General features: G+C 43.3%; 1 protein-coding gene across 5 annotated transcripts in view; it reads left to right on the plus strand.

Annotated features, from left to right (window-relative positions):
• The first annotated feature begins 210 nt into the window (after positions 1-210).
• ARHGEF6 (Rac/Cdc42 guanine nucleotide exchange factor 6) overlaps positions 211-22606 on the plus strand; it is a 103906-nt gene continuing 81510 nt past the window's right edge. The window contains exons 1-2 of one of the 5 annotated variants that reach the window (XM_040999425.1): positions 211-709; positions 1957-2040. In XM_040999425.1, the coding sequence (XP_040855359.1) occupies positions 545-709; positions 1957-2040 (249 nt within the window). In that variant the 5' untranslated portion in view covers positions 211-544. The remainder of the gene's footprint in view (positions 710-1956; positions 2041-22606) is intronic. The other 4 variants (XM_040999424.1, XM_040999422.1, XM_040999426.1 and 1 more) reach the window with 4 other exon arrangements.

Below are 22606 nucleotides of genomic sequence, written 5' to 3' on the forward strand. Positions count from 1 at the left end.
ACAGAACCCTGAATTTTACTAGAGATAGACAATTTATTTGTTTCCAGTGTTCTCCCAGACTGGCCCAGGAATGTTTTGTTTCAAGGACCCTGAAATTCTGGCTCACCTCTGTTTTCCTCACACAGTTGCTTCATTCTCTCTCCTCCCTCCCCAGCGTCCTCACTTCCTGCCCTTACAGTTTCGTGAACTGTTGAGAGTTTTTTTTTTTTTTTAAAAAGGGGTGTGGACATGTGTGTGTTTCTTCCTTTTTTTATCGTAATGAATTTGTTTTGCAGATTTTGAAAGAAACTAATAGGTATTATCCAGGATATTTCCCACGAATTCTTATCTGAGTTCCACATCTTTGAGAATGATCCCTGTGCTTTTCAAACCCCGTGTTTTGAGTGGGGCCACTGGTGTCTAAAAAGAGTTGCTTTGAAACCTTTCCTCCGTAAGCACCAGAAGAGAACTCCTAACAAGGAAGACAACGGCAGATGCAATCGCGGATGTGGCTTCGTCCTTGCAGCTGGCCCAGTGAGCTGTTCCCCGTGCATCGTCCTCAGGAATGAATCCAGAAGAACGAGTCGTGACCTGGCTGATATCTTTGGGAGTTTTAGATTCCCCGAAAAAGACCATCTGTGATCCGGAGGAGTTCTTGAAGACCTCGCTGAAAAATGGGGTAGTGCTGTGCAAGCTGATCAACAGACTCGTGCCTGGCTCTGTGGGAAAGGTAAGGTCCATTTGCAGCATCTTTGGGATTGCTTCCCATCACACAGCTGAAGTCATGGGCCTCTTGAGATTCCATGCACGGGTCATGGGGACCTCCTACTTTAATATCTTTTTTAAGGGTTCTATATGCTGGCTTACTGGTTTTGTTGCTTGAGAAAGTCAGAAAACGAAATGTCCTTCATGGCTTTTAAATATCAATATAGTAAAACCCATTAAACTTTTGGCAGTAGGGGACAAGGAAAGCATTCATATCACAAGTTTGCTCCATTGTGGAGACGTGTATGCTACACTGGGTATTGAGGATGATTTGAACCTGGGGTACATAGGAAGCTACAATATAGGCAAATGATTTCTAACAGATCTTGAGGGTGTTTCAACAGTTTCCCTAAAATCAATGTAAATTGTTTAAAAGTATCCTTTGAACACAAGACTATTTAGCAATTCAGAGAAATAATCCAAAATGTCACATGAAGTTTGGACAAAACAGTAGAAACCCAATGTATGTTTCAAATGCAGCATGCATTCAAAGTGAAACTAACCTTACCCTCTTAAAAAAAATCTACAGTTGTTAAAGTTGGAAGCTGATGATCACAAGAATAGATCATTTCTAAAGTAGGCACTTTACGTAAGCATAGAAGTAGACACCTATAATTGTTTTCTTGAATCATCCCAGATCATGACTGGAACTAGCTTTTTTAAACAAAAAAAAAAAAATGTTTTTTATTGAGCAAGGAGATTCAGTCAAAATTTTGTTAACTTGAGGAAGAGTGATACAATGCAGAGAAATGTGATAAAATGTAGAGAGCAGTACAGAGGAAATAGAATTTTAATATGCTATCGTGGGGAAAGGGAGGGAGATAAAAGCACTTCCTGGTTTGAAAGCAAGAGCTAAACTCAGAGAGTGTCTTGGTCTTTCCACGGCATTATCAGCACACTTGGGCTGAAGGCACAGCAAAAGGTCTGAGGGTAGAAATGGCTTGAGACTATAAAGCTTGGGTGACCATTTGAAACAGCAACCAACTGTTTAGATTTTTGCATCACTTCCTTCAGTGGTTATTTCTCTTCCTGGACCGAAAGCATTCGTACCTCCTGTCTTTAAAAAAACAAAAAAAAAAAAAAAAAAGAAAAGAAAAAACCCAAAAAAACCAAAAAAAACCCTGCCTTACCTGCTTACCAGCAAATGATGAGGATGTTTTGCTTGGTGTGGAAAGACAATCTCCAAGTGACACTTGACTCTGTTTTTTCTAGTATTGTCTGGAGCCCCAAACTGAAGCCCACTGTATCAGCAACATCAATGACTTCCTAAAGGGATGCGCAGCCCTTCAAGTGGAGGTAAGCCCACTCAGGTTGCCTTCATTGTTGCCAACAGGACTGATAGTAAAAACACGTGACTTATTTCTCACTGTTGATAGTCACCAAGTTAAACAGCATTTTCTAAAAATCAGAGTTGGAATTGATGTTCCCAGTGTCAGATTCCTCTTCTGGTTTCCAGAGAAATCAGTTCCAAACAGAAGAAAATCAAGACTCTAAAAAGGAGAGAGTGTTTTTACAACATCTCAGCCCTGAATACCAGCTTACTCGAAGAGAACTTTAGTGGTGTACTACCTTACTAAGGGGAGCCGAAAATGAACCACAGACTGCTACAGGAAGTCATGGTTACCGCCTTAATTTTGGAAGAGAACAAAAGGCCAGAACAGAAAAAAAAAAAAAAGATTAATTTTATTTTTATTAGAAAGGCAGATCTACAGGGAGAAAGAGATAGAGAAAGAATTCCCAGTTGGAGCTTGAGGTGATCTGAAGCCAGGAGCTAGGAGCTTTTTCTGGGTTTCCCATGCAGGTGCAGGGTCCCAAGGCTTTGGACCGTCCCCGACTGCTTTCCCAGGCCACAAGCAGGGAGCTGGATGGGAAGTGGAGCTGCAGGTATTGGAAGCAGTGCCCATATGGGATCCCTGTGCATGCCAGTTGAGGACTTTAGCCGCTGGGCTACCACAGCGGGCACCAGAAAAAGTATAATAAAAGGGTATTCAAGCCTGTCCTGCCAGACTTCTCAGGTTCAAATCTAGGTTTGTTCTGACTACTATCTTTATGACCTTGAGTGTGTTATTCAGCTGTGCCTCTATACTTCCTTCTCCCACCTGTACAATGGGAATTAATAGTGGCATCTATCTGTTAACTCTAGCCGCTGGAGGAATGCCTGGAATGTAGTGTCTTGCATGTAATACCTATTATTTGTAGTAGTAGTAGCAGAGGTAGTAGTGTATTTGTCCAGATAAACCTTGCTTCCTTAACAATTTTCCCTAAAGCTAACCTGGCGTTAGGTTACCTTGTCTCATAATATTTTATTCCAATTTCCCTTATTGCTCTATTGGAATGCCTGCCCTCCCTTGTTTTTGAGTTGGGGTAGCTTTAAAGCATTCTACTACATCCTTTCTAGAACAACATCTATGGTATCTTCTTTTTTATTTTATTAATAAAAACATGTTGAGCTTGCCTATGATTCCTGCATTCTGAAGATTCCAGAAGGTTCAGTGAGCTGCTTTTCACTTAGGAATGTTAGGTAGTACAGAAACATCTCCTTGCTCTGGCACTGTTGGAGATTTTTGTTTCTGACAACTCAACACTCTTTCAAGCACCAAGGTTTAAACTATTTTAAAATCCATTTTAGATGGAAATCTTTCTGAAATGTCTATTGTAATTGCTGTCTTCATAAGCTGCTGATACCTCAGGCTGATCTCCACCGTGGATCAATATCATACTGTCTGGCTTGTGGTTAAACACAAACCTTCTTGAGTTTGGCAAACTGGGCATGGAGCCTTGGCTTGTTCAATATCTGATTATGTGACACTAGGTAAAGTTATTAGACCTCTGGATGCCCGTTTTCTCATCTGCACAATGGTGACAGTAGCAGCGTCTTTTACACAGAACTGCTTCCAAAATCAAGCGAGGTAATCAGCAGCACTATGCAGGAGGCACGCACAGGAAGATGCTGGCTGCTTTGTTATCATGAAGTGTTCTTTGCACTACTGTATGCGAAATGAGGCCTCTAAAGGGGTATACAGAAGGCATATTCAGGCATTTCTAGAACTCTGAGGCAAAGTGAACGCAACCCTGAGGCCCAAGGCTGCACGTGGAGGCAGGGAGAAACCAGAGGCCAAGAAGGCTGACCCAGTAGCCTGGAGCTTCTCCTGGGAGCTCGGAGACAGACCTAAGCAAACATCACTAGATAGAATGTCTGCAGGGTGAGAACGCCTGTCATAGTGGTGAGGTTGCCGCTGGAGAGGCCTGCGCCTATATTGGAAAGCCTGATTTGAGTGCCTACGCCCCGGCTTCTGCTAGTGGACAGCATGGGAGGCAGGGGATGTCAAGTACAAAGGCCTCTGCCACTTACATGGGAGACATGGAAGGAGTGCTGGGTTTCTAGCTTAGGCCTGACCAATCTGGCTGCTGTCATCATCTAGGGAGTGAACCAGCAATTGGGAGATTTCTATGGGTTTGTTTCTCTGCCTTTAAAATCCAATAATAATAAATGTTTTTTTAAAAGGTCTTATTTTTTATTTGAAAAGCAGATTTACAGTTGAGAGAGAGAGCCATCTCCCATTTGCTGGTTCACTCCCCAAATGGTTGCTATGGCCAGAGCTGAGCTGATCTAAAGCCAGAAGCCTAGAAATTCTTCCAGGTCTCCCATGTAGAGGTAGCAGGAACCCAAACACTTGGGCCATCCTTTGTCGCTTTCCCAGGCTGTTAGCAGAGATGGGAAGTAGAGAAGCTGGGACTTGAACCGGTGCCCATTTGTGATGCTGCCATCACAGACGAAGGCTTATCTACTATACCACAGCACAAGCACCCAAAAAGAAACGATTAAAAACTTAAGAAAAATCTCTTAGGCCTAAAGTACCTAGCCCAGTGCCTGGTATAGGACATGTATAGACTCTCTAAACCTGTAAATGCCTGAAAAACAAGAACAGGATTGGATTATTGTCTAGAACATAGCATTCTTTACTAAACAAAGAATATCAGCCTGAAATGGTTTTAAAATATCAGCTGGAAATGGAGATAGAGATGCTGTACTGTGCTGACCATTGATCCCTGGAGCGTGTTGACCACCTTGAAAGAACCATCACCTCTAGCTTGCTCCACGTGACTGCAGTCACTGTTCTTTTTTATTTTTAACATGTATTTATGTATGTGAAACCAGAGTTACAGAGAAAGAGGGGAAAGAGAGAAAGAGAAAGATCTTCCATCTTCTGATTAATTCCTCAAATAGAAATTCAACAACTGGGGCTGAGCCAGAGGGGAAAGAGAGAAAGAGAAAGATCTTCCATCTTCTGATTAATTCCTCAAATAGAAATTCAACAACTGGGGCTGAGCCAGGCTGAAGCCAGGATCCAGAAACTTCTTCAGACCTTCCACACAGGTTCTGGGATCCAGGGCATTGGGCTACCTTCTTTGGTTTTCCCAGGTGCATCACAAGAGAGCTGAAACAGAGCAGCCAGGCCACAAAATGAGATGCTGGCACTGCAGGCTGAGGCGTAACTCGCTGTGCCATGGCTCTGGCTTTCAGTGTGTGCCTATGTTGCAATGCTTCGGTATCTCTAGAGAAGCACACTGCTAATAGTTGATCTGGGAAGTCAGAGGCATGTAGGATGACACACTCTCTGAAGTATCTCCCCAACTTTGAAAATGTACTTTCAGCTTTGATGACATCCAATTTACATTTTCTTTTGTTGTTTGTGCTTTTGATAGCACAGTTAAGAAAGTCTTCCCTGATCAATGTTCCTGGAGATTACTCTTATGTTTTCTGTAAAGAGTGTCATGGTTTTAAGGTCTTTGAGTGATTTTGGATTAATTAATTTTTGTGTCCGGTGGAAGGTATAGATTTACATTTATGTTTTGAAGATTATTTATTTACTTGAAAGGCAGCGTTACAGAAAGAGCAAGACTTTCCACCTGCTGGTTCACTCCCCAGAAGGCTGCAACAGTTGCAGCTGGGCTAGGCTGAATGAAGTCGGGGGACTCGAACTCCATCTGAGCCTCCCACGCTGGATGGCAGGGGCCTACCTAAGTATGTGGGCCATTCTCTGCAGTCTACCCAGGCGCATCAGCAGAGCATTGGATTGGAAGTGAAGCACCTGGGACAGGAACTGGCACCCATGTGGAATGCCTGTTTCTCAAGCTCAACATGGTATGACACACACTGCCCCCTACCCCATTCATTCTTCTGCGTGTGGATATGCAGTCCTCTCAGTATCACTTGTTCAAAAGACTATTGTTTCCCGCATGGAAAGTATGAATGTGGCTTTGTAGTAAGTTTGCTTTTTATAGTGGATTTATTTATCTGAAAGGGAGAGTTGCAAAAAGAGAGGGAGAGAGATGAGAGAGAATTTCCACCTGCTGGCTCACTCCGCAGATGGCTGCAATGATTAGGGCCGAGGCAGGCCAAACTCAGGAGCTTGAAACTCTATCTACATCTTGCATGTGGGCAGCAGGGGTCCAAGCACCTGGTCCACTCTCTCCAGCTGAGAGCAGGACCGGAAGTGGAGGAGTCAGGATTCAAACCAGTGAGCATATGGGATGCAGACATCATAGGTGGTGGCTTAGTCCATTTCACCCCAACTGCTGTGTCTGTAATGAACTCCAAAATCGTAAGATGTGAGTTCTGTGATTTTATTATTCATTTTCAAATTTGCTTTGGCTATTCTGGATCTCTCGCTTATTATCCCTATGAATTTTAGAATCAGCTTGTCCATATTTACAAAATGATTCCAGCTGAGACTTTATAAGGATCACGTGCAATCTGTAGATTACTTTGGAGAGTATTATACTATTACTATGTTAATGACATTAAAACTTTGAATCCATGAACACAGATGTCTTTACACTTACAGCTTTAGTTTTGTTGATAAACTTTTCATAGTTTTAAGGGTACATATCTTGTACTTTCTTGGTTCTCTTTATTCCAAAGAATTTTGTTTTTGTAACTGGAATTGCTTTCTTAATTTTTTGCTTAGATTATTCATTGCAAGCATACAGAAATAAAATAGATTTTAAGTAGTCATCTAGTATCCTTCAACTTGAACAAGCATGTTCATAAGCTTTATGTTTCTGATTTTTTTTTTGCATGTGTGTATGTATCTCATGATTTTTTTTTTACACACAAGATTATATCATCTGTGAATGAAGGTAGTTTTTCTTCATTCTCTCCAATGTAGATACTTTTATTTGATTTTCTTCCCTAATTTGTGTGTCTAGAAAAACTCCAGAATAGACTGAGGTAGAAGTGGTACAAGAACATTTCCTTTTCTTGTTTATATTTTTAGGGTCAGAGGCTTTCGGTTTTTTTGTTTGTTTTGGTTTTTTAGCATTCAGTATAATGCTAGTTATGGGTTTTTCATAGATGCTGTTTAATAGGCTGAGAAAGTTCCCTTTTAGCTGTCTGTTTTAATGATAAAATTGTGCTGTATTCTGTCAAATGCTTTTCTGCTTCGTAGGACGATCATTGTTTTTTGTCCTTTGTTGTATATTGTATTATACTGACAGATTTTCACATATCAAGTTAAACTTGTATTCTTGGGATAAATTGCAGTGCGTTAGGTTGTTTATGCACATAGAAATTTGTGCATCTCTCTGATGCTTCTTAAAGAATCTTTTTTGTTAAGTTTTAATTAGTTTTTAACAATCCAATGTAGTTTATAAAATTTTTTCCCTTCATCCATCTCCCCTCTCCCTCTGCTTTTCTCCCTATTTACCATCCCTCTTTTTTTCAGTTTTTGAAATAACATCTTTTAAATTTATATGACAGTAAAAAGGCTTAATGCGCCATCAAATAAGTTTCTCTAGTAAAAAGCAAAAAGACCCAAGTTTAGTGGAATTATCGACAATGGCTAAAAATAGCAATTGATGGGAAAATGCCCATCTCACATATACAGTAAACTTTGAACTAATCACAGATCATTAAAACTATACTAGTGTAATATTGTTAGTAATTTGAAAAAGGTCTGAAAGTTTTACAAAACTACATTTGCAGCAAAACTGGTACATATAAACAGTTCCCTTTGTTGTTGCTGTTGTTTTTGAAAATCTTTCTTTATGTGAATGTAATTATTGTGTCAAGTTTGGACGGATACTGACAAATTGCCCTGCAACAATATGCTGTAGGGGCTCATTCACTGGCTCAATTGGCTAATCCTCTACTGACAAACACCATCATCCCATATGGGCGCGGGTTCCTGGCCTGGCTGCTCCACATCCCATCCTGCTCCCTGGGTGGGGCTTGTTGCTTGGAAAAGCTGTGGAGGGTAGCCTTGGGACCCCCCAGTGTTGTGGGAGGCCCAGAAGCAGCTCCTGGCTTTTTCCACATGTCCCTGCCAACACCAGAGATGATTTCTTAAAGCTTACTAAATTGATAGATGAAAACGACATTTCATTTATTGCTGTAATTTGTATTTCATGATTTCCTTTTTGAAGATTGATCTTCATTTGAAAGAGTCTTTTAAAAATACAATGATTTAAAAATTTTATCTTAAAGATTTATTTTTTTTTCTAGGGTAATGCAGATTTAGAGAAAAAGGAAGAAATAGATCTTCCATCTGCTGGCTTATTCCCCAAGTGGCCACAACAGCGGTAGCTGAGCCAATCCAAAGCCAGTAGCCAGGAGCTTCTTCTGGGTCTTCTATGTGGGCGCAGGCTCACTAGCTCTATCTTCTGCTGCTTAGCAAGTTCATTAACAGGGTTGCTGGATCAGAAGTGGAGCAGCTGAGATTCAAACTGATTCCACATGGGATGCTGGATTTGCAGGTGGAGGCTTAGCTTGTTATGCCACAGCATAAGACTCATGTCTTATGATTTCTAATGAGTTTAGATATAATCTCCATCTTTTTATAATCTATTTTTCTTTTTTTTTTGCGAGCCAAGTATATCTGTTTGATATTTTTACAAAATTGGGAAAGTAGGAACACTACTCAAATATCAGGTAAAAACTTTGTAGAACATATAGAAAAAAAATCTTGATTTCGGTACCATCCCTGTTGTGATGAGCCCCACAACAACATGTGTTCTAGCATGGATAATTTCATTATTTTGTCACTTTGGAACTTGGTGAAAGTCAGGAACACATACAAATCTTCTGATCAATTGAGAATGGCCTGGGTGATAGCTCCCTGACTGTCCTGATCTAGCCTTGTGGTTTTCTGGAATCACAGTCAAACCTTGCACTTCCCTCATTTCCAGCAGGCATTCTTTTTTTTTTTTCCATTTTATTTTTTTATTTTTATTTTTATTATTTTTTAAAGATTTATTTATTTATTACAAAGTCAGATATATAGAGTGGAGGAGAGACAGAGAGGAAGATCTTCCGTCCAATGATTCAATCCCCAAGTGAGCGCAACGGCCAATGGTATGCCGATCCGAAGCCAGGATCCAGGAACTTCTTCTGGGTCTCCCACGCGGGTGCAGGGTCCCAAAGCTTTGGTCCATCCTTGACTGCTTTCCCAGGCCACAAGCAGGGAGCTGGAAGGGAAGCAGGGCTGCCGGGATTAGAACCGGCGTCCATATGGGATCCTGGTGTGTTCAAGGTGAGGACTTTAGCTGCTAGGCCACTGCCGCCAGGCCCTTTATTTTTTTATTTTATGATACAATTCCAACCCCCGCCCCCCTGGGATTTCCCTTAGCCCCTCCTCCCAGCTGATTTTCCCTCATATGATAATGATAATAATCCTTATCAGTATGGGCACTAAAGACTATATCCCAACTGCCAAGCAGATCACAGGGAATTAGTGCCCTTGTAGGCCGAGAGCGCTGAGGTCAACTATTCCCTATCAGATCTCCCACACGGGATGGAACAAGCCCAGAACCCTCCTCACAGGATGTAATGACATCAGAACAACAGCCAGGAGTCCTGAGCTGAGCGGTCCTCAGAAACAAGAATGCTCAACTTCCTTTGGGAGTCAGGAGAGGAATCTTCTCTGGTCCTTACTTAGCTCCAACTTTGGCTCCCCACCCTGTCTTGCAATGACCATCAGGGTCGCTCAGGAGCCCCCAAAATTAGATCAGATAGATAGAAACCAATAAGGAAAGCTTAGAATAGACAGGAAACAGTCAGCTTGCACTCCCATATACCTAAGTAGGTAGGACACAAAGATCAGTTACTCCTCACTAAAGAATGGAAGATTTCTCTGCACACCCCTCCTAAACTGTTCTGTTCCTCAGTCGTTGACATATGACTTGTTAGAGTTATAAGCCTGTTTGGACTATACTAAAATTTACGAAGTTCAGTAAAAATCATATTTGAATACTATAAACTGCTAAATATAAATATGAAAAAAGACACGAGACAGCTGACTAGTACCCTATAACCATTTAAAGTGTATAGCAGCTGGTTGTGTATAAACTAAAATTGAGATGTCAATGAAGTGGATGTGATTAAGAACTTGAATTTTCTAACACATTGATCACTCAGTACCATGTCAATTACTTCATCATGTTGTACATTTCCATGTTTCTTCCTGTTGTTGAATTTGTGTTGTGGCTTTTCATTGGAGGGGATAATATTCTGCCATTACTCTCAGATCAAAGGTGGTCTCCCAATGAAATTGTTGAATTTATCTGGACAATAAGATGCTGGACTCTCTGCATGGTCCATGCCCTCACTGATGGAATTATGACTGGTTATGAGCTGTCCTGCTGTAATAATATGGAGGAAATCAATATGGGGGGAGGGCTTGGGGAGGAGTTGGTGGAAATCCTAGAGCCTATGGAACTGTGTCATAAAATGAAATAATAATAATAAAAACAAACAAAAACCAATAGTATAGTCCTTCATAAGCAGTCATAAGTCCATCATTTTCCTGTTTAAGTGTATCTTGACATTGTGGGTACTGACAATGGCAGAGAATGCAGCATCCTATTGTCAAGATGCATTTAACAACTTTATTGGAAATCCATCTTTGATTTGGAAGTAGAGCTGCACACTGCATTTTATCTTTGCAACTGGATATGATAGTCTCTATTATGCCGTTATTATACATTCCCTCAAATGAGTAGCCATACAATAAAATCAACAACAGTAATAAAGTTTAAAAATTTACAACACCGTGAAGTTAAATAACTTGCTACTGAATGACCAATGGGTCAGTGAAGAAATGAAAAAGGAAACAACAACAACAGAAATCCTTCCTGGAGTGAATGACCGGCAAGTACTCTCGCTTTGTTCATTTGTGTTCATTTGTGTCACCACCACCACTCAACTTTTGCCAGAGATACTCTGCCATCTCCCATGTGGTTCTTGGTCCAAGCATATTTTGGAGAATCAGGTTTTGTTTATGAATAATTTTGCTGAATGCACATGTGATTAAAATAGTTTCTGTCTCTTCTCATCACTTTCTCTTTCTCCCTCTCTCCCTTTCTTTCTTTGCTTCCAATACCAGCTGGTAGCAGTTCTGCTTTTCCCCTTTTGCCCCATGCCCTCATTCCCTCTTGGCTTCCTGTCACTCCATATGCCCTGTCTCTAGAGCAGTCTGGGTGCCCTGTCCACAACATGGCCTATTGGATGGACAGTTTGCCATTTCCCAGAAGTAAAGCAGAGTTGCGGATGACAGGCAGGCAGGGTTAAGTCCCAGACGAACGGGGCACCTGTCCTGTAGGAGAGCCTCGGCCTGGGGACAAGAAACAGAAGGCCAGACAACTCCCCAGTAGCCGGGATGGTGCCAACAGACCTTCCTTTCAGCCTTCCCCTCCCACCCTGGGTCAAGACACAGTCGTCTTCTCTCGGCCTCAGTTGACTCCTCTGGAAATGAAAAGACTTGGGTGGGTAACAGGTGATGAATGCACACTCTGCTTCTAACTGCTACCTTTCTGCTGTGCAAACCCTTGAGGCTTTGGCTGCTCCACTGGGGCTAGGAAAAGTCCACCTCTAGAGGATTCTGCTTAAACCTTGCTTTTGTTTTTGCTCTTGAGCAAATCTTCTACCACAGATGGAATTTTCAAGAGTCAATGAAATGCCAGCTACAACTGTGGCCATCCTAATCTTTTGCAGACTGCGTTGGAGTTCTGTAAAAATTAGAGTTTGAGGAGGGTTATAAATACTTCCTGTCAGGAACCTTATTTTCGGCCTCAGTGGTGTTGTTAGACCAGGGGCCTGTCATCAGAGAACTCAGCAAGGCAATCCAGGCTAGTATGGAGAATGCAAACGCACGAAAGGGCCGCTGGACTGTGTTTTGGGGCTTGGCTGTCCCAGCGGCTCCCCTTGCTGCTTGAGGGTGCCAGAGCTACATCTGGGGTGGAGGAGGAAGCGAGCCCCAGTGAAGGGCTAGTTCGCGAGTCGGGGATTCCCGCCCCAGGCTTTGGCAGTTGCCGCCGGCAGGCCAGGCGCCCGCAGCCCAGAGCTGGGGCTGGACCAGGCGGCAGCAGCATGCGCAGTGTGGCCGCCGCCGTTACACCGCAGCTTTTGCTGCTGCCACTGCTCCCCGGGCTTTTGCTGCTGCGGCTCTGCCTGCGCCGCTGTCACTTCCAGTTCCTACTTCTGCGATCCAGGTCCGGGTCACTGCTTCCCCACCGCTGGCCCAGTCCCTCCTGGTCACTTGCAGGCTCCGGCTCTGGGCAGGAGCGTGCAGCCGACTAGGGTCGGGGGGAGCCTCCTGGGCAGTGAGCCCCCCTCCTACCGCCGCCGATGGCCAGCTGGCCGCCAGCGCACCCAGCAGGGCGCACCCCCGGGTTCACCCTGACCTCCCCCGCCCAGGTCCTCCACCCGCCCTGCAGAGGGGCACGGCTCAGTCAGTAAGAACTTGCGGCAAGAATCTGACTTCCTTTTAGATTAAAATAAGAATCTGACTTCCTTTTAGATTAAAACACATACACAAACAAACAAACAAACAAACCACACACACACACACACACACACACACACACACACACACACACACATACATATAAAAGCCCGGACTGGAGAGGCTGCGGAGTTTGAAGACGGGCGCCCCCTCCTCGCCCGTGTCCAGGAGCAAAGTTGCAGGCGCCCCTCCCCGCCCGGGAGAGCCGAGCCAGCTCTCCAGTTTCGTCCTGGTGGCGGCTGTGCTCAGGGCAGGGTCCCAGCTCCGGCTGGGGAGAACGCTTCCCGCAGCCTTGGCACGGGCTCGCCCGCCCGCTCGCCGTCCCCGTGACTCGGAGGGCGAGCAGCTTCCAAGCGGCGGCGGCGGCGGCGGCAGCGCGGCAGGAACGAGCGAGGAGCCGGAGGACAGGCGGGCAGCAGCAAGCCAGGTGACCTGCCTGAGGGCAAGGGCTCAGGGGAAGGGGGACGCGCGAGGGCCTGGGGGCGGGTGTCCACGGACCCCCCACTGGAAGGGAGCCGCCCTTCCTCCGCACTGCCGCGACTCCCTGCCCTGGCCACGGGGTCCGTCCGTGCTCTGCTAGGGCCTCAAGGTGCACGGGGAATCTTGGTTGCCTGAGCGGGGGTGGGGGGCGAGGGCGCAGAGCGAGGACGCGACAAACTTAGGGGCGAGTTGTCCAGCTCTGGCTGAAGGGCTGACAGCGAGTGGATTCTTTCCTCCTCCCCGGAACCGGAGCAGGAGTCAACAGTACTATTTCGATACCAATTTCCTGCCCTCCCAGCCCCCCGGCATCTATACATTGGGGGATATTTTTGGCGTTGAGCACACAGATCTGTCGCAGCAATGGTTTGTGCGTGCAAAGACCCGTGCCTACGACGTGTTCTCAAGTGCCCACAGTTAATTTCTACTTTTCATTTTCCAGTTATTCAGAAACCCAACAGGTATTTAAGCTATTTCATCTCAGCTCCAGAGTGGAGAGCCCTCAAGTTTATCGCTGTGTCTTCAGGGATTTTCTGTTTTTATTTGCTTTGCTGACTGACGTCTTTGGATGTAGAGGTGACTCACATGATACCCCCCCTCCCTTCATTAGGTGGGAGTAAAACCATAGTAATGCATTTCCCCCATCCAGCTATATATTTTTTTGTCAATAAAAGCTTCACGCAAACTAAGTAAACCTTGCTGATAAGATAATGTTTTGGCTGATTCTCTGCAATGATCATATTAACAATTTTGGAGGCAAATAAAAATAGATGGCATACCAAAGATCCATCCATACAGCCTTTGTAACTTTTCTTTGCATGGAAAACCCACAGTTTGTCCTTGAACTTCCTATCTTAATTTTGACATTGACCATGGTAAGAGGATCTCTGATGACATCATTTGCTCCAGCTACAGTTCTGATGTTCCTTGGCTGAGAGCACCTCTCTCCAAAACGCAAGGCCGGGGCCTGCCCTTGTACTTGAACTGAGGCATTTCCAAGGATTTCTCTTCAGCTGAGTGTTGTGCTACATGCCAGGCAGTGCTGCAGTCCCTTCTTACATAAGCGAGTTTCAGACCGGTGTAGGCTCTGTGTGTGTTTGGAGCAGTTAAAACAAGGGAGTGTTCTGTCTGAGTCTGGGGTGTCAGGGGAGATAATTAGAGTTTTGAATAAAGTAAATTTCCGGAGAGTATTCTCATCTTGCATCACATTTGTTTCCCATTTAGTCTTTTTAAGGATCTACTTAATCTGAAACTCACCATGCCCTTGTAAAGGATATGGGAGAGATGGCATGACTTTCATTGGACAAAGAAACAAAGTTTAAGTAACCAAAGTCAGCGAACTTCCTAGTGGATACAATCCAGTCTCTAACCTTGATCCCCTGCTTTCAGCCCAGTTTTTGCTTGGTTTGTTTTTGCTTGAACATGATATAGCAAAGTGTTTCATTTTGCACGTGTTATGGATGGTATCTCTTCTGGGCCACCGCTTTCCTTCTATTTTTGCCCACTCCCATCTTGACCTTGTCTTTTCTCGCACAGGACTGTTCCTAGCGATGAGGACAGAAGCCGGGTTTTCTAAAAGATGGCCTGTTTTTTTGAAGATACATATTTATTTGAAAGGCAGAATTACACAGACAGGGAGAGAGACAGAAAGTGACACATCTTCCATGAGCTAGTTCACTTGCCAAATGGCTGCAGTGGCTGGGGCTGGGCCAGGAGGAAGCCAAGAGGCTGGATTTCCATCTGGGTCTCCCACGTGGATGGCAGAGGCCCAAGTACTCAGGCCATCTTCTGTTACTTTCCCAGGCACATTAGCAGAGAGTGGATAGGAAATGGAAGGGCCAGGACTTGAACTGGCAATCATATGGGATGCTGGCATTGCAAGCAGCTTTTTCATGTGCTGTGCTGCAGTGTTGGTCCCTGTGTTTAAAGCTGTGATCTACCTCTTTCCTTCTCACACTCAGGGGAAGCAAGTGCTGCCTAGAAAATTCAGGGCCAGAAAACTCTGATGTTCATTTGACATCATCAGGTCAAGTATATGATTGCTTCAGTCTTTACAAAGAAACTCATTATTCGAGAGAAGAAATTGGAAAGTATGAGTTTTGTAGCATTTGTAGCAATCTTTTCATCACTGTTTTCAGGAATTCGGAACAAGGACAGAGAAGTAGTTGAGTATCTGCTGTTTCTGAAAACAGGTATTATGTTCTAGGTACTATGTCAGATGCCTCGAATACACCATTTGATCTTCATAGGAATCTTGGCATTCTACCCGTTATACAGTGGCAAAATTGAGGATCAGGGATGCCCCAGCAAATGCCTTACTGTCCCAGGACAAAGCAGAGGCAGCATGCAGTCACTAATACACCTTACTTGAGAACTCATTGTGTCTGCTGTGTGCCTGACGGTCACCCTCCAGGAACTGAGAACAAGCATAGCAGCACCTACTCCTGGGTCTTCACATATGGCGCTCCGTGAGAGTCACAGGAGCCCCGTCAGCCAGAGATCCTGGGTGAATGGGTCTGACAGTGACACTTCTCTTTTTATAAGTGCTTATCTTTAAGTCAACTTTCTTTTAAAGTGTAACACGCCTGGAGGACATCCCATGTACGCAGTCTGGTGAATCTTGACAAACTGAACATACACACATAATTGGCACTAATTCAGAAGAGAGCAGCATTGGCACCCAGAAGCCACCCCTGTCCCCTTCCTAGCTACCCCCACCCACTCAGCAGGCGGCACCAGCCTGACTTCTGAGATGACAGATTCCCTTTTTCCTGTTTTGGTGCTTTCTGTTCCATGCAGTCATGCAGTGTCTATGCTTGTGTATAAGCTTTCTTGCAGTTGTAGTGCTCGGTCATGGTCACCTGGGCTGTTCCAGGTACTAGTGCTTTATTCTTCCTGTTGAGGAGTATTGCACTTTGTGGGTGTACCATATTTTTGTCTTTCTATTCATTTGTGGAGGGACATCTTCACTGTGGCTAGTGAGGCCGGCTGTGAGCAGTGCTGCTGTGCCTCTGCTTGTGGGAATCGTCTGGAGAACACACGTGCTTTCCTGTTGGCCTCATACCCAGCTCAGCTGCGGGGTCGGAGGTACTGTCCAGCACTTCTCCCAGGGGCTGAGCCTTCTGATTATGTTCTGAAAGCTCTACAGGTGATTCCATTGTGCATTCAGAATTGAGACTCATTCCGCTGATTTATTCTAGGTGCAACAATCTGGCAACCTCAGGCATCGACTATGATGCAATTTGCATGCATTTTCCCAGAGTCCACTGTGCCAGGCCACCTCTACGCTGCTCATTCACAGCCCCCATAGTTAGCTGTGAACACATCTGCCTGTCAGTCTTGGAGCTTCTCAAAGGCAAGAACCAGAACTTGATGATCTTTATAAACCCAGTGCCCAGTTTAGAACATGGCACATAGCAGGTGCTCAGTAAATGTTTGTTGAATGAATTTTAGAGCGGCTGCTTGGTCAGACAGGATCTTGGCAGCAAAACAGATGTCTCGTTTTTTTGCACCAGGACCTATGTGCGTTATTCCCAGGAAACTGTCTCCAGCCCTCACTCAGAGCCTAATTGCTGGTATTTGTCTAACCAGGTTAGAATTATGTATAATCTGCTTGTTCATCAGAACACTGATTAGAATAAGCAAATCAGATGAGATAAGGTATGTGGAAACATTTTTTATGCTGGAAACTAGCATATAAAGCTGTGATAGAGGGGAAAGAGAGGCTACTGTAGATTAGGCATGATGGCAATGGCAGAAATTATATATATGTGTGTCGAAGGTCTAATATGTAAGAAATGGAACGAACAGTTTATGAACAAAGGAATCTCAAAATCTATAAATGCTAGACCTGCCAGACATAGTCTTTAGTGTGTCCTCAGGCAACTCAACACAAACTGTGTGGTCCAGTGGTGACAACTTGTTCCTGTCCCTACCATGATGAAGAAAGATCTGGGTTGGGTTCCTGATCAAGGCAACCTTTGTACTGAAGTGCTGGTGTGGAGATGTAGTGGCTCAGAGCTGGGACTTGGCACTGACTTCGGTTGGCCACTTGTTAGGTAGGTGCTGCCCTTTCTCCATGATAAGTGGCAGGTGGCACTTACTTACTTGGTAAATGGTACCTGCTAGATTTAAATGACAGAAGGAAAGTAAAACACCTAGCACAGTACCTGGCAACAAGTACATTCTCAATAAAAGCTAGTTCCTAACTTGAACTGTAAGATATCTCAGCAGAGTGGTGTTCATAGACAAATTGCAGTGAAAGGTTCACTAAGTTCAGTTATGTTAAGCTAACTCTGGTTAAGTGACTCATTGCTTTCGAGAAAGACTTCCTCTTGAAATCTTCACATGTTTTTTAAAAAATGGAACCTGGGGCAAACATGGTGGCACAGTAAGCTAAGCCTCAGCTCTATGGCACCGATATCCCATAGAGCTGTCAGTTCATGTCCTGGCTACTCCACTTTCCATCCAGCTCTCTGCTTTTGGCTTCAGAAAGCAGACAGGCTGGCTCAAGTCCTTTGCCTCTGCGCCCACATGGGAGACCTAGAAGAGGCTCCCGGTTCCTGGCCTTTGATTAGCTCAGCTCCAGCCATTGTGGCCATATGGAAATTGAGCTAGGAGATAGATCTATCTCTCCACTCTGCAAAATCTGCTTTTCCAATAAAGATAAATAAATCTTCAAAAAATGGAACCTTATGTAAATAAAGTCATTTAAAATACAAAAAAAGAGAGAATTGGATTTTTTAAAATGGATGCAGGGAAGTTTAAAACCACGGGTTCTGCAAAGTACCCTGAGATTTTACACTGACTCCACTGAAAATGTAGATGGGGCTAAAACTGGAAATAGGAAAAGATAGCCAGTTATTTTGTCTTTCAGTGTTTGGCAAAGATGAATTGTTTCTGGAAAAAGGTTTTTTCTTTTTTTCTTTTCAAGATTTATTTATTTGAAGTCAGAGAGAGAGAGTGATTTCACTCACTGGTTTATTCCCAAGATACCTGCAACAGGCAGGACTGGGCCGGGCCGAGCCCAGGGACCGGGGGCTTCTTCAGATCTGCTATGTGGGTGGCAGGGACCCAAGAACTTGGACCAGTCTCATTTCTTTTCTTTTTTCTTTTTCTTTTCCTTTCTTTTCTTTTCTTTTCTTTTCTTCTTCTTTTCCTTTCTTTTCTTTTCCTTTCTTTTCTTTTCTTTTCTTTTCTTTTCTTTTCTTTTCTTTCTTCCTTCCTTCCTTTTCTTTCTCTTTTTTTTTGGCTTATAACTTTATTTCAGAAATGAGATTCCTTTTTTCTCTGCTGCTTCAGCCAAGAGCCCATTATGGCCAGAGGGCCAAATCAGGAAAGTCTCTGAGGTGCTGGGGCCAACATTCGCAGGGAGGTGGAAAATGGAGCTCCCAAGGCAGTGCTGACAACTTTCCACTCCCTCCAGCAAAGGCTGCCCGCTTCCTGCCGACCCTGCTCTGGAACCGAGGGGCCCATTGGCCTGAGAGCCTTGATGGGCAGACAGGGCACGTGCCCAGCAAGCTCCAGGGAGCTGTCCTCAGCCCTGGTATAGTCTTCATTTTTCAAAAAGATTTGTTTCACTTTTATTGGAAAGACAGATTCACAGAGAGAAGGAGAGACAGAAAACTCTTCCTTCTGTCTGTTAATTCACTATCCATGTGACTGCAATGGCTGGATCCGAAGCCAGGAGCTGGGAGCTTCTTCAGGGTTTCCTGTGTGGGTGCAGGGTCCCATGGCTTGGGGCCGTCGTCTACTGCTTTCCCAGGCCATAAGCAGGGAGCTCGATGGGAAATGGAGAAGCTGGGAGATGGACCAGCATCCACATGGGATCCGGGCAGATGCAAGGCAAAGATTTAGCCACTAGGCTATTGCACTGGGCCTTGTGGCATCTTCTGTTTCTTCTACCAGGTAGGGATTGGTTCAGAATGCCCAGGTTGCAGTCGGTTACATTATCCACTAGGCTACAACATTATCCCCAGGAAAGAAGTTTTTCAAAATAACGTGAAGGGTGACATTCCCACTTATTTTCTAATATGTAGCATGCTTCTTCAGCAGCCAAAGTTGAAGGTTTCTGGATATTTTAGGTGAATAGTGATGGCAGGCTTGGGCTGTGGGCTCACACTTAACAGCAGAAGTTAATCCTTCCAACCTTATTAGCAGCTTTTCACTCACTAACTGGAGGGTTTTTGTCTTCTGAACTTGAAATTCCCAGGGCCCCTTTTAATAAAAAACAATTCGAACTTAGATTAGAATGTGCTGTGATATGTTCAAAATTCTTTATATATTATAGCTCACACTAATATATTTTATTTGGAAAACTGCATAGAAACAGTTTAAATTTCAGTGATATTATAGGCCAATGGTATCCAGACAACAGAGATGAAATGTTTTCGCTGTAGATTCAATGTATGTGTAACCTTGTCAGTTGTCAGGCTTTTTGTACCTCTTCTTATTCTATCTCCCGCTTCTGGTCTCTGTCTTTCTCATTGCTTAACTTGGCCAGTTTTTCACTTCTGAAAGCAATTTGTATATGGTTTCCTTTACAACAACTCAGGACTTGAAATACGCTTGGGGATCTAGTAGGAAAGAGGAACTGGAGAAGACAAAGCCACTGCATTCTCCAGAGACTATGAATTATTCAGTCGTTAACCACAGCAACGTCTTTAGCTACCATTTTGTGTTCTAAGAATAGAAACAGTTTGGACGGATTTCTCTTGGAATTGAAAAATCAGGAAAGCCTTTCATTCCTTTTAGTCTACATATATACCAGAAGAATGTGAGAAAAGAGTGTTTTCAGTTTCTCATGTTTATCTCAATGAAATAGTTTAGTCTTTTCCGTCTCTTAAAATAGACCTATTTACTTTATAATTTAAAAAAACTTGCAATTTTCAAAAATACAGTAGAGCAAGACAGTTGTTTTTCTTAAATTGCACAATGGCTTAATTTTTTTGGTGGTTAACTCACGAAAATATTCCCCTTTGCTCTCAGGAAAGAAGTCATCAACCTGTTGAATTGGGTATAGTTAAGGGGTACATCAAAATCAATTTATTTATTTACAAAGACCACAAAAAATATATGATATCTAAAAAAGGAAGTACTTTAAAAAAATTTAACTGGAAGAAATATATTTTCTTAGAGAATGAAATATTCCTAGCTTGAGATGTAAATTGTCTTAAATCTAGCATATTCTAACTTGGTTTTAATCTTGACTTCAATCCAGGCTGTGTCTGGGGGCAACAGAGCACAATATATCTCTTTATTGAAACCACACAGTCTTGGCTAGCTATCCTCTGCTCTACCCCATTCTAATTTGGTCATATGTTATTACTGAGGCAGCCCCAAGCAACAGCCCAAGAGGTACTGCCAGTTGCCAGCACAACATAATGTATGCAGAGCAATTGATGATGACATTTGGGGTTAGTTCAAAAAGGAAATGCAGGGTCTGGCCTTTGAATTGCAAATGACATGAAAAGGCACTTGCCACTTTTCTTAGGGCTCTTACTTACCAAGTGGTTCAGAAGGAGTATATGAATGTGTGCAGGCCCTGCTGTATTCTTGCATTTCAACGCTGACATTGCCATTACCTTTGCGGTCATCTGGAAGAAAGACCTATGACATCAGGTATCTTTCTGATTAGCGCTAGTCTTTCCCAGGCCTTGGCAAAGTGGACCCTGCCACACAGAGATGTGTAGTTCAGAGATATGGATCATCCAAAACAGCACATAGCCACACATCATTTTTATTTGACTTCTAGTGGAAGATTTACCTTCTTAATTAAGTTCTGCTTAGGCAAATAGAGAAAATTCTAGCTTGATACTTTCTCAGGGAGTTGATAATTATAACTGAGATCAGACATGTCAATTGAGGGATTGAATAGGCAATAGGGAAATGAAGGAATTAAATTAAGGTGAGACACAGCGTGCTTTACATAGCAGCGAGTGAAGCCATTAGTCAGGCCTGGTCTCATCTCAGGCAATAAAGATGCTTCCCTACTCCTTGGAAGCATGGGCATTGTTTTAAGAGGCATTTTTAAGCTGTCAAGCTCTTAGCAATTTTATGAACAGCCTTGTCTCCAAAGAAGGCCCGAATACCAAGAAACATTTTGTCTGATAATTTGTCTGATTTTGATGGCTAGCTCTAGAGCAAAGTGGGGGAATTTACCAGTAATTTCTGAAAAATGTATGCAAATCAACAGACTGTAGTATTTTACATATCAATTGTGATAGTGTGAATAAACAGTAGTTGTAGGCTCAGAATGCATTCTCTGAAGACACTCTGGTATTTTGGAATATGTCAGTTGTTGGGGAAAATCTTCATTTGAGATTAAAATTCGTCTGCAAGGAAAGACTATAGAATGGAAAAGAAAGGTTAAAGGGTATGTGTAACTGTGTTGTACCTTCTTCATAGCTGGATTTTATATAGTGCTCTTTTAATTTTTCATCTTAAAATGAATTTATGTGTTTAGTGACTGGCACATGCCAGGTGCTCAGGAGACATTGAATGGATACTGAATGGGTTTTTAATGTATATTAACTTCGAATGTTTTTTTAGAGCTGTATAGCTCATATAGATGAACAAGAGTTGATTTTTATTCAAAAAAGTGATTCTGTAAAGAAAGATCAAAGGAAAGCTGGAGAGCATTATTCAGTTTCCACATGCCAAGTTAGAATATGTGTTTAAAGGGTTTTTTAAGTTTAAAAATCTCAACTACTGTAAGAGGCCATTTCTTATTTCTCTATTACCTGGATTCTTCTTATTTCATTGGGCTTTCCACATGTAAGTTTTGCACATGAGGATGCTCTGTGACTTTGTTGAAAGTGATCTCACCGGGCAATATCATCACTTCCCTTTGATGAGGTAACTTTTTTGTCAGCATTTTTTTTTCACTCGTGTTCATCTCAAAGAACAATTTATCTTGCCAAATGATGGAATATACATGCACCTCGATTTAGCAAATCCTGCTAGGTAAAGAATGTTGTTCCCTCTCTTTCCTTTGGAGAAAAACATGTCAAAAGGTGGAAGAAATTTTATATGCAGAAGAAAGACTGATTTGCAGCATGTAAGCTTGTTTACCATCCATATGGAGAGTGCCACGTCCAGAGCTCTGAGCTCCTACACTATGTATATGTGAAAAAGTAGAATTTAACAGTGTATAGCAAGGTGTGACTGGGTGCCCAGCATAGTGATTCTGGAATCTAGAGCATAAATGCAAGATGAGTTCAGAAACAGAGGAGCCTGCTGAGTACATTCAGAAAATTTCCAGGCTGAGAAGTAGTTTGGGAACAGACCCTGAAAGATAACTGGGAGTCACATGATCGAAGGGACTTAAATTTTTTTTTAAAGATTTATTGTTTTAATTGGAAAAGCAGAGTTTCAGAGAGAAGGAGAGACAGAGCTTCTGGCCAGAGCTGAACCTGGGATCTCGGAACCCAGTCCAGCTTTCCCATGAGTGGCAGGCATTCAAGGAACTGAGCCACCACTTCTGGCCTCCTAGGGTGTGCCTCAGTAGCATTTGAACACAGGCAGACCTTGAACTGATATGTGAGAATCCCAACTGGCAGCTTAACCACTATGCGGTCACCTCCTGAGAGAACGTTCCTAAG

The sequence above is a fragment of the Ochotona curzoniae genome, unplaced genomic scaffold, assembly GCF_017591425.1.
Source record: "Ochotona curzoniae isolate NIBS_2020 unplaced genomic scaffold, NIBS_Ocur_1.0 scaffold_1852, whole genome shotgun sequence".
Taxonomy (NCBI): Eukaryota; Metazoa; Chordata; class Mammalia; order Lagomorpha; family Ochotonidae; genus Ochotona; species Ochotona curzoniae.